The sequence below is a fragment of the Pteronotus mesoamericanus genome, unplaced genomic scaffold, assembly GCF_021234165.1.
Source record: "Pteronotus mesoamericanus isolate MK-2021 breed Mesoamerican mustached bat unplaced genomic scaffold, CSHL_Meso_final scaffold_476, whole genome shotgun sequence".
Taxonomy (NCBI): domain Eukaryota; kingdom Metazoa; phylum Chordata; class Mammalia; order Chiroptera; family Mormoopidae; genus Pteronotus; species Pteronotus mesoamericanus.
Window position 1 is genome coordinate 980,657 of NW_026555318.1, and position 14,868 is coordinate 995,524.

The 14,868-nt window shown below is 58.5% G+C and overlaps 1 protein-coding gene across 1 annotated transcript; it reads left to right on the forward strand.

Moving 5' to 3' along the window:
• Positions 1-596: 596 nt before the first annotated feature.
• P3H4 (prolyl 3-hydroxylase family member 4 (inactive)) lies at positions 597-6,919 on the forward strand. The gene is made up of 8 exons (XM_054593710.1): positions 597-1,123; positions 1,307-1,459; positions 1,571-1,742; positions 2,432-2,560; positions 3,670-3,815; positions 4,462-4,545; positions 5,999-6,143; positions 6,480-6,919. The coding sequence occupies exons 1-8, from the start codon at positions 644-646 to the stop codon at positions 6,500-6,502; spliced, it is 1,332 nt and encodes a 443-aa protein (XP_054449685.1). The 5' UTR covers positions 597-643; the 3' UTR covers positions 6,503-6,919.
• The last annotated feature ends 7,949 nt before the right edge of the window (positions 6,920-14,868 follow it).

A 14,868-nucleotide genomic window follows, 5' to 3' on the forward strand; every position in this document is an offset into this window, starting at 1 on the left:
CAGCCCGGGCCGAGGAGCTGCTTTGCCCCGCAAAAGCTGGACTGCCAGAAGGCCTTGTTGCTGTGGGATGGAGATCCAGTAGGAGGAGGTGGTGAGAGCGGACGGTGTGTGCAAGACAGAATCGGGTGTGCGCCCCCCGGCGCGGGCTAGGGGAACACTTGGAGGGACCCCTTCAGAACTGAGCGTGGGGCGCGTGCAGAAAGGGCGTTGTGATGAACGGAAAACTAGGTCCCAGGGCCTGGGCAGAATAGCGGGAGGTGGCACTTTACGACCTTAAGGCACTCACGACCACCCCCTTAAGGTTGAGGTCGTGCTGTCTTTGTGTGGGGTGGCGTTTTCTAGGCTCCCCGACCTTGCGGGAAGCGTCCCCCAACCTCCCAATCTCTCGAGGGGAAGCCCTAAAGACAGGGGGCCGGACCAACACAGGGAACTGAGAACCCCCTAGCGCTCACTGAAAAGGGGAGACGCAGCCCTATGCCCCTCTGGGGACCTGACTTAGGCCACTGCCAGCCTGGCTGCCAGGGAGCCCGGCGCTAAGACCCAGGGGGCACGCCGGCCCGGCCCCTACCCGGTCCGCCCGCCTGCCGGCCGGGCTCGGGCGCTTTCTCCGCTCGGTGAGCCGGCCGGCCGGCGCGGCGGGGGAATGGGGAGGACAGCTTGGGTGCTGCTGTGCCTGCTGCTGGGCAGCTCCGAGGCGCAGTACGAGAAGTACAGCTTCCGGGGCTTCCCGCCCGAGGACCTGATGCCGCTGGCGGCGGCCTACGGGCACGCGCTGGAGCAGTACGAGGGCGAGAGCTGGCGCGAGAGCGCGCGCTACCTGGAAGCGGCACTGCGGCTGCACCGGCTGCTGCGGGACAGCGAGGCCTTCTGCCACGCCAACTGCAGCGGGCCCACGCCGCCCGCCGCCTCGGCCCTCGGGCTGGCGCCCGGCCCCGACGGCGGCCACCGCGAGGAGTGGGCCCGCGAGCTGCAGCTCTTCGGCCATGTCCTGGAGCGTGCTGCCTGCCTGCGGCGCTGCAAGCGGGCGCTGCCCGCCTTCCAGGTGCCCTATCCGCCGCGCCAGCTGCTGCGGGACTTCCAGAGCCGCCTGCCCTACCAGTACCTGCACTACGCCCAGTTCAAGGTGGGCTCCCACCCCGGCGTCCCCCGCCCGCTCCCGCACCCCGCTCGGCCTCCTCGCTCCCAGCCAGCGTCGGGTTTCCCGTCTGTTAAGCGGACCGGTTGCTGGCATCGATCCCCAAGCCCGCTTGTGCGCCCAGGGCTGCGGCCTCTGGCCCTACCGACCCACTCTGTCTCCACCCCACAGGCAAATCGGCTGGAGAAGGCGTTGGCCGCGGCCTACACCTTCCTACAGAAGAACCCCAAGCACGAGCTAACCGCCAAGTATCTCAACTACTACCGGGGGCTGCTGGACGCGACCGAGGAGCCCCTCACCGACTTGGAGGCGCAGCCCTACGAGGTGGGATGCGGGGGAGGGCTGGCTCCGAAGCGCCTCCCTAATCCCCCCATAGGACTTGCAGAGGAGGGCAGTGTTCGGTGTCCCTCTGACCCCTAGCACGCTCCCCTCCAGGCCGTGTTCCTCCGGGCGGTGAAGCTCTACAACAGCGGGGATTTCCGCAGCAGCGCTGAGGACATGGAGCGGGCCCTGGCCGAGTACCTGGCTATCTTTGCCCGGTGTCTGGCCAGTTGCGAGGGCGCTCATGAGCAGGTGGACTTCAAGGACTTCTACCCTGCCATAGCAGGTACCGCCATCTAGGTCCATGGAGCATCCTTTCCAACCACCCCTGGGCCCTGCTCAGAACATCTCAGGCCCCTGAACACACCTATGGAGCACCTACAAAGAGCTTTGTCAGGAGTCCGTGTTACCCCACCTCTGGGAACATGGGGCGTGCAGTTGGCCGAGAGAGACAGTGTAACAGATCCCCTGCCGCTGGGGGCAGGAGGTCCTGGTCAGGCGTGTCCAAGGTGCTTGGTGGAGAGAGAAGTGCCAACCCAGAAGGGTCTGGGGAGGCTGGGTTCACACACTTCCCAGGCAGGGGTCAACACAGGTACACAGGTGCCCAGCCAAGATTGGAAACAGCCCAGCACACGTGTACCAAAAGCAGTGTGTGGCCAGAAATCACATAGTCTGGGGGTCACTAACTGCCCGGGTCCCTTGGGGGGAAGCAGAAAGGGCTGCCCTGAGCTTTTCCATCTGGGCCTCCATCCTGCCTCCAAACCTCACCTGCCACTCTTCCAGGGAGCCCAGCTGCGGGCAGAAAGTCAGCCCTGTCCGCAGCGGCCTTCCTCGGCGTCACCTACCCTACCTTTCTCACCTCCTGCGATTGCACCGGGCTCTGCGCGCAGGGCTGGGACTGGAGGTCGCCTCCATCACACCGTCTGCGGGGTTCAGCACACCACCAGCTCCTCACCTCTGCTTCCCACCCCACAGATCTCTTTGCAGAATCTCTGCAGTGCAAGGTGGACTGTGAGGCCAACTTGACCCCCAATGTGGGTGGCTACTTCGTGGAGAAGTTTGTGGCCACCATGTATCACTACCTGCAGTTTGCCTACTATAAGTGTGAGCCTCCTGGTGGGCTGGGGGCGGGGCAGGGGTGGGGCAGGGGGAGCTGAGGGCACTGCCCTGGGAGCTTCACAGAGTCCTGGGGGGCCATCCCTCAGAATGGAGGCCCCTGGGCAGTGGGAAAGTGATGAGCTTGGTGGGGGCAGGTGAGAGGTTTATGGGAGAGAACAGAGAATGGGGAGCAGCCTCAGGGGAAGATTCCAAGGCCTTTTTTTTTTTTTTTTTTTTTTTTTTTTTTTTAATTTCTAGAGAGGGAAAGGGAGGGCGAAAGAGGGAGAGAAACATCAATGTGTGGTTGCCTCTCAAGTCCCCCTCATGGGGACCTGGCCTGAAACCCAGAATTGAACCAGCGACCCTTTGGTTGACAGGCCAGCACTCAGTCCACTGAGCCATACCCACCAGGGCGATTCCAAGGCCTCTTGAGTAAATGACTAGATTGCCAACAACGGCACAGCACTTGGCCGTTTACAAAGCCCTGCCGCGTCTGTTTCTCACTTGATCCTCTCACCAACCCCTGCAGCTGACCTTACCGGCCCCTTTTTCAGATGAGGAATCTGAGGCTCATAGAGGACAGGGGGCCATTAGTCACATAGCTAATAAAAAGTAGCACAATGACCTAAAGCTTTCCTCATCTGAGGGAGACCCCAGCCTCAAGGCGGGGTGGGACGGACAGTCTCCAGGGTCCCTGCAATGCAGAGATGCCAGGATTCAGACAGAGGCGGCAGTCGGAGCGGAGGGGCTGAGGGCCAAGGGGCCAGGAGGCCCTTCATGGGTCCAGCCGGCTAAGAAGTTGAGGGCCACCACTGGCCTCAGTCACATTATTCTCCCGCTGTGTGGGTTTGAGCAGCTTACCTCACCTCCCTGGGCCTTGAATTTTATGTCTGTAAAACGAGGATGACAATAATGTTGAGTCTTAAACGAGGGCCTGGCACACAGCAAGTGCCCAATACGTCCTTGCTTATAGCGCCGCTGGGTGCGGTGAGATGCCGAAAGGGAGTCTGGAAGACGGCTGGGGGGGCAGGGACGCTGGACTGAATGGGAGACAGGTGGGTGAGGTGAAGGAGGGGCAGGGCCAGGGCTACCCCTCACTCCTCGTCTGTCTGCAGTGAACGATGTTCGCCAGGCCGCCCGCAGCGCCGCCAGCTACATGCTCTTCGACCCTGAGGACAGCGTCATGCAACAGAACCTGGTGTATTACCGCTTCCACCGGGCTCGTTGGGGCCTCGAGGAGGAGGACTTCCAGCCCCGGGAGGTGGGCATCGCCTTTCGAGGCACCCTTGGGACCATGTGGTTTGATCAAAATCTCTGGCTTCCTCGGAAGGCAAGATGGGAAGTGAAAAGAAAATATGTGGGCTGTGGTTGGAGGCCTGGGTTCGAACCCATCTCCACCAGTGTTGTGGTCCTGGGAACACGGCTGGCACTTTCTCAATCTGTTGCCTCACCTGCAACGTGGGGGTGGTACTACCTGCCTTGCCAGCACAGCCTGGGATGTGGGAGGTGTAAAAATACCTCTTCATTCCTGCCTGCTCATCTCCCCACCCTCATCATCCTCACTGCTGGCCTTTGCCCTTCTTCCCCAGGGAACCCCACCCTGGACCAACTGAGAAACTCCTTGGGAGTCTGGGGCAACTGGAAAATGGGGGGGCGCATGGTGCTCTGCCCATTTCCTTGTCAGTGGCAGACATTGCTCATCAATTGAGGCACTTTCTCAGCCCTCAGAATCCTTCTTAACCCAGCACTCCAAGCAGCCTCAATTTTTCAGTCAGCACGGGAGCTGATACCTGTTCCAGGCTCCTTGAGCTGGGAAAGGGCCAGAGGACCCAAATCCCAGGAGCTCTGGCTCGTCCACCCTCTGGCAGCGGGGTCGGGCTCACCTCGCTGACCTTTCCTCCTCCCAGGAGGCCACGCTCTACCACAACCAGACGGCTGAGCTGCGGGAGCTGCTGGAGTTTGCGCACATGTACCTGCAGTCAGATGATGAGGTAAGTGACCCCTGTGCCCTCCAGGGCTGGGTGGTGCTGGAGACCGCTTGATCTTCCTTCGGCCACTTCAGCAAAGGTCAGCCCGGCAGTCAGCTGTTGTGAAGCAGGAGAGATTCTTCTGTCCTTTGTCTATACCTGCCCTTGTCTCCCGGCTCAGTGTTCTCATGGGCCCCTTCTCTGTATGTCTGAATCGTGCTTCTCCTGGGCCCAGCTCTGGGGCTGCCTCCTCCAGGAAGCCCTTGCCGCGTGCCCCGGCTCTGTCTTCCGGGCTTGCAGTGCCAACCCTGACCCTCTGTGCCTCCCTGGGCCTGGGCTTACGTGCCATCCCGGTCCATCGCACCCCAGCCCTCTTCTCCAGCCCGTCTCCTAGAGAGCTGTGCCCCAGGATGGGGGACCAGGTTATTCCCAGCTCTCCCACAGCCCCTGGCCCAACAGAGCTGGCGCTCAGAAACTGAGCGTGAATGAACCAGTGAATGAAGGAATGAGCGCAGGACACCAGGAAGGAAGGACCACAGGGTGTTACATTGATTCTGAGTGAGGGTTTAAGAACTGAAATTCTCCCAGCTGTGCCTGCCCAGTGCGTCTTTATCCACCCCCTCCTTTGTTCCAGCACCCACACTGCTCTCATCGAAATGGGGGCTGGGTCTACACTCTTAGCATCCAGGCTGGTGCGAGCCAGACTTGGCTCCACCACTTCCCAAGCGGGCCAAGTCTTAGACAGTCCTCACACTTTCCTTTCTTCATCCACTGACTGGGGAGAGTAATGCCCGTCTCACACCACATGGTCAGAATGAAATGAGATAAAGAAAGTTTGTAAAGCGCCACCTCCAGAGTGGGCACGTAGTAGATGCTCAGCAAGTCGCAGCCATTTTGATTACTGCAGTGTACTGCCTGCTGTTTGCCAGACGTCGTGTTTGGGGCTGGTGGTAAATTGATGAGAGTCACAGTCCCTTTCCCAAGTGGGGGGCAGGGGGAGGCCCAAAACCCCTTTCCTTGTGGGAGAGGTCAGCATAGGGCACCAGAGGACCCCTCACCCAGCCAGGGTCACGACAAGGGCTGTGTCCCAGCGCTGAGACCTGGGGTTGGAGGGATGAACGGGAGCTATCCAGGCACGGGGTGGGAGTAGAGGTAAAGGAGTTCCTGGCGGGGAATAGCACCAGCAGACAGTGTGCATGGACTAGCGTATTCTTGCAGGGCTGTTTTTACTTCCAAGGTGGGCTGTGGAGAAGGCGATGCTATGCCAACACTGAATCTTTGCTGGTCTGGCCCCATGTATCCATTCAGGGAAGGGGCAGCCTGGGGACAGGACTTTGTGGGTGAAGCCCTCACGTTGTTCCTGCATGTGATCTTGAGACAGAGACCACATGGGAGGACCCGTTGGCCAGGGTGGGAGCCGATCCAGGTTTGTGCCTTCTGTGACCTGGTTTCTCCCCCAACCCTGGGGCTGCTCTAGATGGAGCTCGAGGAGACAGAGCCGCCCGTGGAGCCCAAGGACCACCCATCGGATGCTGAGTTTGAAGGGGAGGGCGACTATGAGGAGGGCATCTACGCTGACTGGTGGCAGGAGCTGGATGCCAAGGGCGATGAGGCTGAGGCTGGTCAGTGACGTGAGCTGTGGGGGAGGCGTCGGGGTGCAGCCTGGGATGGAGGCTGGGGACGGAAGGGTCCAGGCACCGGGCTGCAGAGGCAGGGGAATATGCATGTTGGATGCTGGGACCCACTCCCTCTGGGGGCGTCCAGGCCAATGGCAACCCCTGACCCACTCAGTAGGGGGTCGCCTCCTTCCTGGGAGCAGGGACCAGCTGAGACCTGGTCCTGGGGACCCATACTCCTGCCTGCCCTGCCTCCCCACAGGACAGCACCCAGCCACCTGTTGGGAGTGGGGGCAGGGGTGGGGGGCTAAAAACCCTAACGCTCTTTCCTTTCCTTTGCAGAGCCAGAGCCTGAACTAGCATGAGGAGAGGGCCACCCACCCCCGCACCTCTCACCAGCTTGGGAAGCCTGGGCCCGATGGGACCACCCTCACCAGCCTGAGCAGCAGCAAGAACTATTTATTAAAAATATGAAACGGACATAGCTGACAGGCGCTATCCGGTCCCACCGGTGAGCGCCGCTCCATGGACCCCTCTGGCCTCCTCACTGGGTCTCTGGACCCAGGATGGCGGCGCTGCAGCGGCGGGCAGCCTGCCCTCCTCCCGGTGCTCTTCTCCTGGGGAGACGATTCCAGCTCCTCCCCGTTGGGGTCTCGGCTTGAATTGCAGGGACAGCAGAGGGGCAGCTGGCGTCCCAAAGAACGCTGGGCCGGTTAGTCCAGCGGTCCCTAGCACACTGGCCACGGGTGCTCAATAAATGTTTCTTGTTGAATGAACTACAAGGCCCTGGGCTGAATGGTGAGGGTGCATATCCTTCCCTCCCTCCCTCTGCCCCCGTCTCCACTCATCTGTAAACGCGGAGGCAGGTGAGGGAGCACAGTCTGGCCTCTGCGGACCTTGGGCATTTGCGACCATGAGGAGCAGCAGCTTGTCATTGCAAATCGGCCACCAGGGGGCGTAAGGACGCAGGTCCCACCTAGAATCCTGGGAGCACGGTGGTTTCCGGGTTTCTTATGGGATGTCCTGTGTTTTCCTTGTTAGTTCAGCATCGCTTCCCTCGTGGAATGTGGTGAATGAGTGAAAGGGGCCAAGGGCATTTATTTCCGGTTTTTACTTTCCAAGCGTTGACCCAGGTTCCTTGGAGTCAGAGTGAGCATGCCCTGCCAGCCCAGCCCATTTTCCACAACACAGCCTCTCAGCGGCCGACGAGCCCTAGGACTGCGGTTTGATGACCTGAGACTCCTCAGTGACGGTCGGACTGCCAGACTGTCCTGCCCAATCTTGCATTGACTAGAGGGGCAGAGAGTCTGGAGATGTGGGGTGGGAGGGGTGTCTGATGGCTGTCACCCAGCCCTGTGACTCACCGTGTTCCACAATGTGGAAGCAGGGAAGCAGGGGGCTCTTTGGGAAGGGACCCTGGGCCAAGGCCTGCCAGGTGGCAGTGCTGCCCCACTCCCAGTTTCTGGCCTAGGGGCAGGCTGGCCGGGGAGCCTTCTCTGTTACTGTAGGGCGGAGGTAAAGCTGAGAAGCCTAGTTCTCACCTTCCACACCCCTACCTTCCTCTGTGCCAGGTGACCTGGCCTGGGCCCCGGAGAACTCCCTACCCCACCCCAAACCCCTTTCCTGGGCCTCCGTAATGACGAGGGTGGGAAGGCCAGAGTCTGAGTCTGGAGCGCAGGTGGGTGGGGTCAACGGGGTGAAGGTGACCTCACTCCTCCCTCCTGTAGGCGGGTCTGCAGTGGTAGCGTCTCCTGAGAGCTCTCAGGTGCCAGGGTGGCTCAGCCCGACCCCACCCCTTTGGAGCTGCTGTGTTAGCTTCCAACAAGGCTCTGCCCCCGCTGCTGGGAGGGGCTGTCCTCTGGGGCTGGCACTGCAGAGGGCGGGGAGCGAGGATGTGCTTGAGCATGTCTGTGATTAGGAGCCTTGGAATCTGAACGGATGGGTGGGATCTGAACACGCTGCTGTGCGGGAGTGCAAAGGTTTGCATGCTTGTGTGTTGTGCGGCTGTGCGAGGCTAGGTGCGAGTGTGTGCCTGTGTCAGGATGTCCTCCGTGGCAGTGTGCCTGAGCGTGTCCCTGTGCATGTGTCCCTGAGTGTCCCGGTGCATTTGTGAATATGAATCTGGGGGGGGGGGGTCCATTCACTCACTCAGGACATATTTATTGAGCACCCACTGGTGCTGGGCGTACACTAGTGGGCAAAGCAGGCCAAGCACCCTGCCTTGGTGGAGCGTGCGTTCCAGCCGGGAGACAGGCAGTCAACAATAAATGTTACAAAATATATTATTAGATAAATAAGATGGGAAAATAGAGCTGAGTAAAAGGATGGAGAGAACGGAGTGGCTGCAGTTTAAGAAGCGTGTTGACATGTACGTCCAAGTGTGCGTCTGGGAGTGACTTTGCTGAGTATGTGTGAGGAGGGTACCCCCTGGGAGCACAAGCCTGGCGCCTCTCTAGGCACCAGTCCCCCACACAGGCCGCCAGCCCAGCCCTCCCGGCCAGCCTGCCATGCTCAGCTCCTCTCTCCCAGGCGGCGCCGGCCCCTCCCTGGTTTCCCCAATGCCAGCCTCTCCCCAGTGCTGGGCCGGCTCCCCAAACCGGTGAGACGGAGTCCCAGCAAGTCCCAGCGTGGGCCCTCTAGGGCCCTCCAGCCCGTCCTCCCAACCCCACCCAGCCTAGGCGCTCTTCCCTCCTCCACAGCTGTCTCACTTCTTACCCCACCCAGCACCTCATCAGTCATAACATCTGTAGAAAATGGGTAGAAGGTTAGGGATCACCACAGAGGCCAGACTCAGATGCCACAAAGGTGTCCCGGACCCAGAAAGACTCCATCCTAAGGAAAGCATCACTATTACAATGTATTGAGTGCCTACTACGTGCTAGACATTTAGCAGGTTCTTTTTAACACTCAGAACAGCCTTGCAATATAGATGTAAAGGAGAAGCAGCTTGTCCAAGGTTCCTCAAGCAGGGAGATGGCTGCGCTGCATCTGAACCTTTTCTCCCCAAACCATGCTGCTCACGGAAGGGAGAGGAAGATGAGAATGCCGCCCTGGTCTCCGGTGTTGGCTTTGTCCCTTTAGGCTGTCTGCCGGGACCAAAGGGAGGAAGGTGAGGGCCAGATGTGGAGACTAAAGGCCCACATTGCCACGGCCACCTCAGGAGACACGGAGTTCCAGAAGGGAAGAGAGGCAGGAAGGGCAGGCGGGCAGGCATGGGCCCTCTCTCAGGCCTGACCCCAGAGCCAGTCCTGTCCCCATTGTCACCCCCCTGAGATGGGGTGGGATGTTAGGGGGCCTGGGGACAGGTTTGCTGAAATCATGTAGCTTAGCCTCTTCCTGCATCCTGAAAAGTGATGGTCAAGTGAGGTGGAGTGAGTCTCATGACCTTCCCTAAAATTCCAGTAAATTCCAATGGAAGAAATTCCCCCCTTAGATTTGAGAAATTGTTCTTGAAGTCTTACCCTCTTGTTCCCCTTCTTTGGAGAGTAGAGTCCCCTGGGGACAAAGAATGACACCCTCCTGTGTCAGATAGGCTGGGGCCAACCGCGTAGCCTGACTGGGGAGGTCCTGGCTGCGGCAGGGCCCAGGCGCCCCACAGCTTCCCCGTGCCGAGGCCGTCATCCAGGCCTTCGCTCGCGACTTCTCGCCAAGGGCAGCGCTGGCACGTGCCCCCAATTTCGCAGATGGGGAAACTGAGGCCCAGAGAGGGTAGATTGGGCCCGCAGGGCCGGGCTCACTCGAAGGTGGGCTGGCCGAGTCCTGCCCAGCTCCCTTCCCAGGGTCAGGCTCCAAGGCGACTGGGAATCACACGGAGAGTGTGCCGGGGGCTGGGCCACCCACCCCACTCAGCCCCATCCCAGACCCCGGGCAGCCTCATCACCCCATAATCACCACTTGCCTGGGACCCACCTGGCGCCGGGGTGCCTGGATAGCATCTTGCTTGTCCCCCAAACAGCCCTTGGTGTGGGAGCATCTGTCACCCCCATGACTCAGGTGGGGAAACTGAGGTAAGGGGGAGGACATACACGCTGGTTTACTGCACCCCTCCCCCCACCACATACACACACATATGCTTGATCCTCTGAATCTGTGAAAGAACTCACTAAGGTTTTTTCACAAAGAAGAGACCAAGAGAATTTGACATTTTCCATTTTGGGTCACCTTTTCCATCTTTCCATCTTTCCTTTTAGAAGGGTGATGTTATGTTCCTGGATCGAAGTAAGAGGGGATCACTGGAGATTCCTTCCTTTTCCCTTGACTACTTGGCTAAATCCTTGTGGCCTTCCTGGAGGAGGAGATTGGGAAGGCTCAAGGTTCAGCCAACATAAGTGGGGAGTCTGGCTCTCTCCCTGGCCTGGGTGTAGGGATCCTCACGGCCTTGGGGAACTTCCCATTAATATTGTCAAATGAAGTTATGCCCCAAGTTACAGAGAGACAGGGACAGGAATAAAGTCAGAAAATGCTTGTCACATGACTTCAACCTTTAGCACAATTATTTTGATAACCTTTTTTAAAAAATGTAATATAATGGTATCCTCAAAAAAAAATATCCCTGGTCTCTCCCCCAACCCCCCTTATACATCCTTCAGGTGCAGCTGGCTTCTCTTCAGCACCCTCTTCACAGATGGGTCCAGCCTTCACCCGCTGCCCCCACGCTCCCTGCCCCTCCTCCTCAGGACTGGGGCCATACATTAACCATGAGCTCTAAGTTGTCTGCTTCTTAAACTGGAGGTTGAAGTGCTGATGAAATATTCAAGGATCTCAACTCTCAAATTCCCTGGTGGCCAAGGGAGGGGACTGGGGAACGTGGGATTAATGGACAAGGCCGGGGGAAGTCCTGGCTCCAGCTCCCACCACCACGGTGGGGTTGGAGCCCGGCGCCAGGGAGGTGGCCCGGCCGGCGAGCTGGGGGAAGGGTCTCTGTGCATAATTGATGGTCATGGCGCTGGGAGATGCCCTCTCAGGCTCCAGAGGGTTTAGAGGAAGTGAAGGGGGGTTACTGACTGAGACCTCTGAGAGGGGCTGGAGGGGAGAGCTGGGGGGCAGGAGACAGGGTTTCAGGTCCCAGCCCGGCCAGGAATTTGCTTGTGTGATTTTAGGGAAGTTCATTCATCTCCTGATGAGTGAATCAGGAGTTTCGGTTTCCCCGTCTGTGCAAGGAAGGAGGCTGATTACACTATTCCCTCTTCTTCTTCCCAAGGACTCTCGACAGGTGGGGGAGGAAAGAAGTTCCTGCCGTGGTGTGTGCATGTGTGTATGTGTGTGTGTGTGTGCGTGTGTGTGCGGAGGGGTGGCCTCTCTGCGGCAAGGGCACCTGTCAGGGCAGGCAGCTCTCCTGGCTTGTGGGGGAGGGGAGCGCAGGCCGGCTGGCACGTGGGTGGGGCCCTGTGCGTGGTGTTGCCCAGGCCATCAGCAGGGAGGGGGGTGACTCAGGTGGCAAGATCTCCCCTGCTCTTTTCCCCACCCCATCACTCAGGAGGGGAAGAGGGTGTTCAGAGAGGTAGGGAAGACCCAGGGCCAGAATACAATCCTGCTGTTTTCAGCTCACCCTGTTGGGCTCCTGAAGTCCTGAAATTGCCCCTTGGCGGGCGTCGGGGTGGGCAAGGGAGGGCAAACCCTGGATAGACCTTCTCTGGGGAGGTCCTGACCTCCCCCAGCTGCTCCCTGCACTACCACCAGCCCCTGGTATCTCACCCGGGCCTGTGCTATTTCTGGCCTGTCCTATCTCTGTTTTCTTGTCTCCCTGTTTTCCCTTTGACATTCCATCCCCGCCTACACGTCTTGCAGTGAAGTGTTGCTGGAGCTACCTCTGTAATTAAGACCCCCTCCATGGCTGGGCACACACCCAAAGGACCAGGCCAGGCTCTGGGCAGTCTCTGGCCTCCAGGCTCTCGTCCTGGACAAAGGGCGGCAAAAAGGCAAGGGCACCCCTACCCAAGGCCTGGTGCCATCCCACCCTGCCCCTGCCCTGGGGGATGCTTGTGCCCTCTCGCACCAGAGGCCCTTCTGCAACAGCCAGTGTCCTCTCCCGGCTCGGGGATCGCTCTGACCAAGTCCTCCGACTCCAAACCCAAGGGCGGGGGCAGGAGTGTAAATGGAGTCTCAGGTACATGGATCTAAGTAACTTACAGATCAAGCTAACGAATTGTTAAATAAGATACACAACTAATATACACAAATAAGATTAACGAATTGTTAAATAAGACAGGTCTACCTCCATGATGAACCTAGGGGCCAGGATGGAACTGAGAGTTTTGGCTCCTTCTCAGAACACGGCCGTCTGGGGACAACTGTCCCCTGACCCGCAGCCCCTGGACCATCTCCTGTTTCCTTCGCTCCCTGGCTCCGCCCACACCGCAGAGGGCCTCCAGGACGTGTGTATAGATACCTCAGCTTGCATGTCTGGGCTGTGTCCATCTCTCCCCGATAACTGCCCCCTTGTCACCCGTTGCCTAAATGTGCACGTACAGTGTGTGGTGCTGCTGTCCATTCTCAGGAGGAAAGGCCAGAGTAAGGGACCTGCAGGCCCTACCAGCAAGGAAGGGTCAGTACTGGGCAAGGAAATCCAGAGTGCCCGGTACCTAGAATGTGGTCTCGGAGGGGAGATGAGTGAACTCTGTGTAGGCGTGCTCCCCTGGCCCTGTGTGGGGGGCGCGACCCCAGGAGGACCATGTGGGGGCCGTGCAAAGGAGCCAGGGCAGAAGCCCATTCCCCGCCCTATGGATGGCTCTCCCCTGGCTGAGAGAAAGCCCATGTTCAGGATGCCTCTTGCCCTGGCTGGTGTGGCTCAATAGATTGAGTGCCAGCCTGCAAACTGAGAGTTGGCTGGTTCAATTCCTTGTCAGGGCACGGGCCTGGGTTGCAGGCCAGGTCTCCATTAGGAGCCATGTGAGAGGCAGCTGATGGAGGTCTCTCTCTCTCACACCCATGTTTCAATGCTCCAACCGACTGAACCACGAGGGCCCAGATCTTTTTTTCTTTTTTAAAGGTGCCTCTTGATTTTTGCATTGCCCTTGATTTTAGCCTGCCTTGGGGACTGGAATCCTGCTGTCTGTTCTCCTTCCCACTGCTGTAATGCCAGGGAGAGCTGCTGTGTGATGAAAAGGGACCACCTTTAGCAACCTTTCTGCTCACCAGGTCTTTCTTGATAGAGGTGGCCATTCCTAAGGCCATCTTAGGCCCAAGAGGAGAGAAGGGTGTGTGTGTGTGTGTGTGTGTGTGTGTGTGTGTGTGTGTGTGTTCGGGCGCGCGAACTCGTATGTGCTGGAGAGAGAGCTGATAGGGCTGGCGTTTGTGAGTCTAAATCTGTGCCATGATTGTATATCCCCGAGGCATGGGCACAGACGCCGTGGGTGGGTGTGCATGTGATTTTTGTAGACCTACATCTCTGCCTGCCTTTGTCTGGGGAAGGGGCCCAGAAAAAGGGCTGAGTTTGAAAAGGGAACAGAATCTCTTCCATATCCTTATATGGCCCAGAGGCCTGTGGAGGACCAGGGAAGCAAATGAATGGAGGAGGCCCCTGGCTGTTGTTCATCTTCCCCCAGGGACATGCCTCCTCCCCACCTCTCACTGATTCCCCTCCCTCACCAACTAACACCCCAATCCGACCCCTATTTGCCAGTAAATTCTGTCTCTGGAGCAGTTTGGGATGGGCCACTCGACGCTCTTTCCTTCTTTTCTCTGAGGCCCCAGAAAACTGCAAAGTTGAATAAACCATATGTGTTCTTGGTGGCCCGAGGACTCTGCTTCCACTAAACCTTGGGCAAGAGAAATGAGTTTAAACTGCAGAAATATGAATGGAGGTTAAACGTCAGAAGGAACTTACCAGTGGTAGACTAAGGGTATTTGGATGTCCTTATACAAGGGAGGCTGGAGAATCTCCTTTTCTGGAGATCTGGCAAACAGAAATCCCTACCTTTAAAGGCTTGGAGGCAGGGGACTGAGTGAGGTGGTCTTGTGGCCCTTCCTTCAAGTTCGAGCTACAGGGGAGACTATCGCCACACCTCTAGCCCGACCCCTTATCCCCAGTCACCTCCTCACCCCATGAGACCACATGCCCCATACAGCCAGCTGATTATAGTAAACATCATTTTCTGATTCTTTTCTGTACCCTCAGTGCCTGGAAGGCATGTAATAGGTACTTAATAAAAGTGCAGACACTTCCTTGGTCTGAGAGAAGAGACAACGCATTCCGGTCTTTCCTGCCGCTGGGGCGGGGCTTCCACCCAGCCCCAGCCCAAGTGCTGAGCTCTGAGGCCGTCCTGTTGCAGCACGTTCTGGCTGACAGGGAGGGAGCATTCTGGGAAGACACACACACACACACATACACAAACGCAGGCTTTATTTTGAAGCCTTATTTCTACTGTCCCCCACCTCACTCGGGTTCCTCCGCCCCTCTTCAGTCAACCAGTCCTACAATGCCCATACGCTGAAGGCAGGAGAAAGCAAGGGGTTGAGCCGGTCTTGGGTGTGGGAAGTCCCTGTCTCAGTGTGCAGGGTGGGCGTGGGGAGGTGGGCAGGGAAAGGAGGGAGGTGGGGGAGGGAGGAAGTGAAAACTGGCCGTGGCAGCGGCCCAGGATTGCGAGCTCTTTTCTTGCCAAGCAGCGGACCGGCCACTGCATTGCATGGCTGGGTGGCAAGCAGGTGGGTCAGGCCGGGGTAAAGGAAGAAGAATGACACTGAGAAAAGCTGGAGGAGGGGAGTAAGGGGAACCAAGCAAAGGGCAGTGGTC

Bases quoted from the DNA above. Each gene is read 5' to 3' on its own strand.
- P3H4 (XM_054593710.1), top strand. From the start codon at position 644: ATGGGGAGGACAGCTTGGGTGCTGCTGTGCCTGCTGCTGGGCAGCTCC. The intron at 1,743-2,431 runs GTACCGCCATCT...CCCACCCCACAG, and splicing joins CTTCTACCCTGCCATAGCAG to ATCTCTTTGCAGAATCTCTG. The intron at 3,816-4,461 runs GTGGGCATCGCC...TCCTCCTCCCAG, and splicing joins AGGACTTCCAGCCCCGGGAG to GAGGCCACGCTCTACCACAA.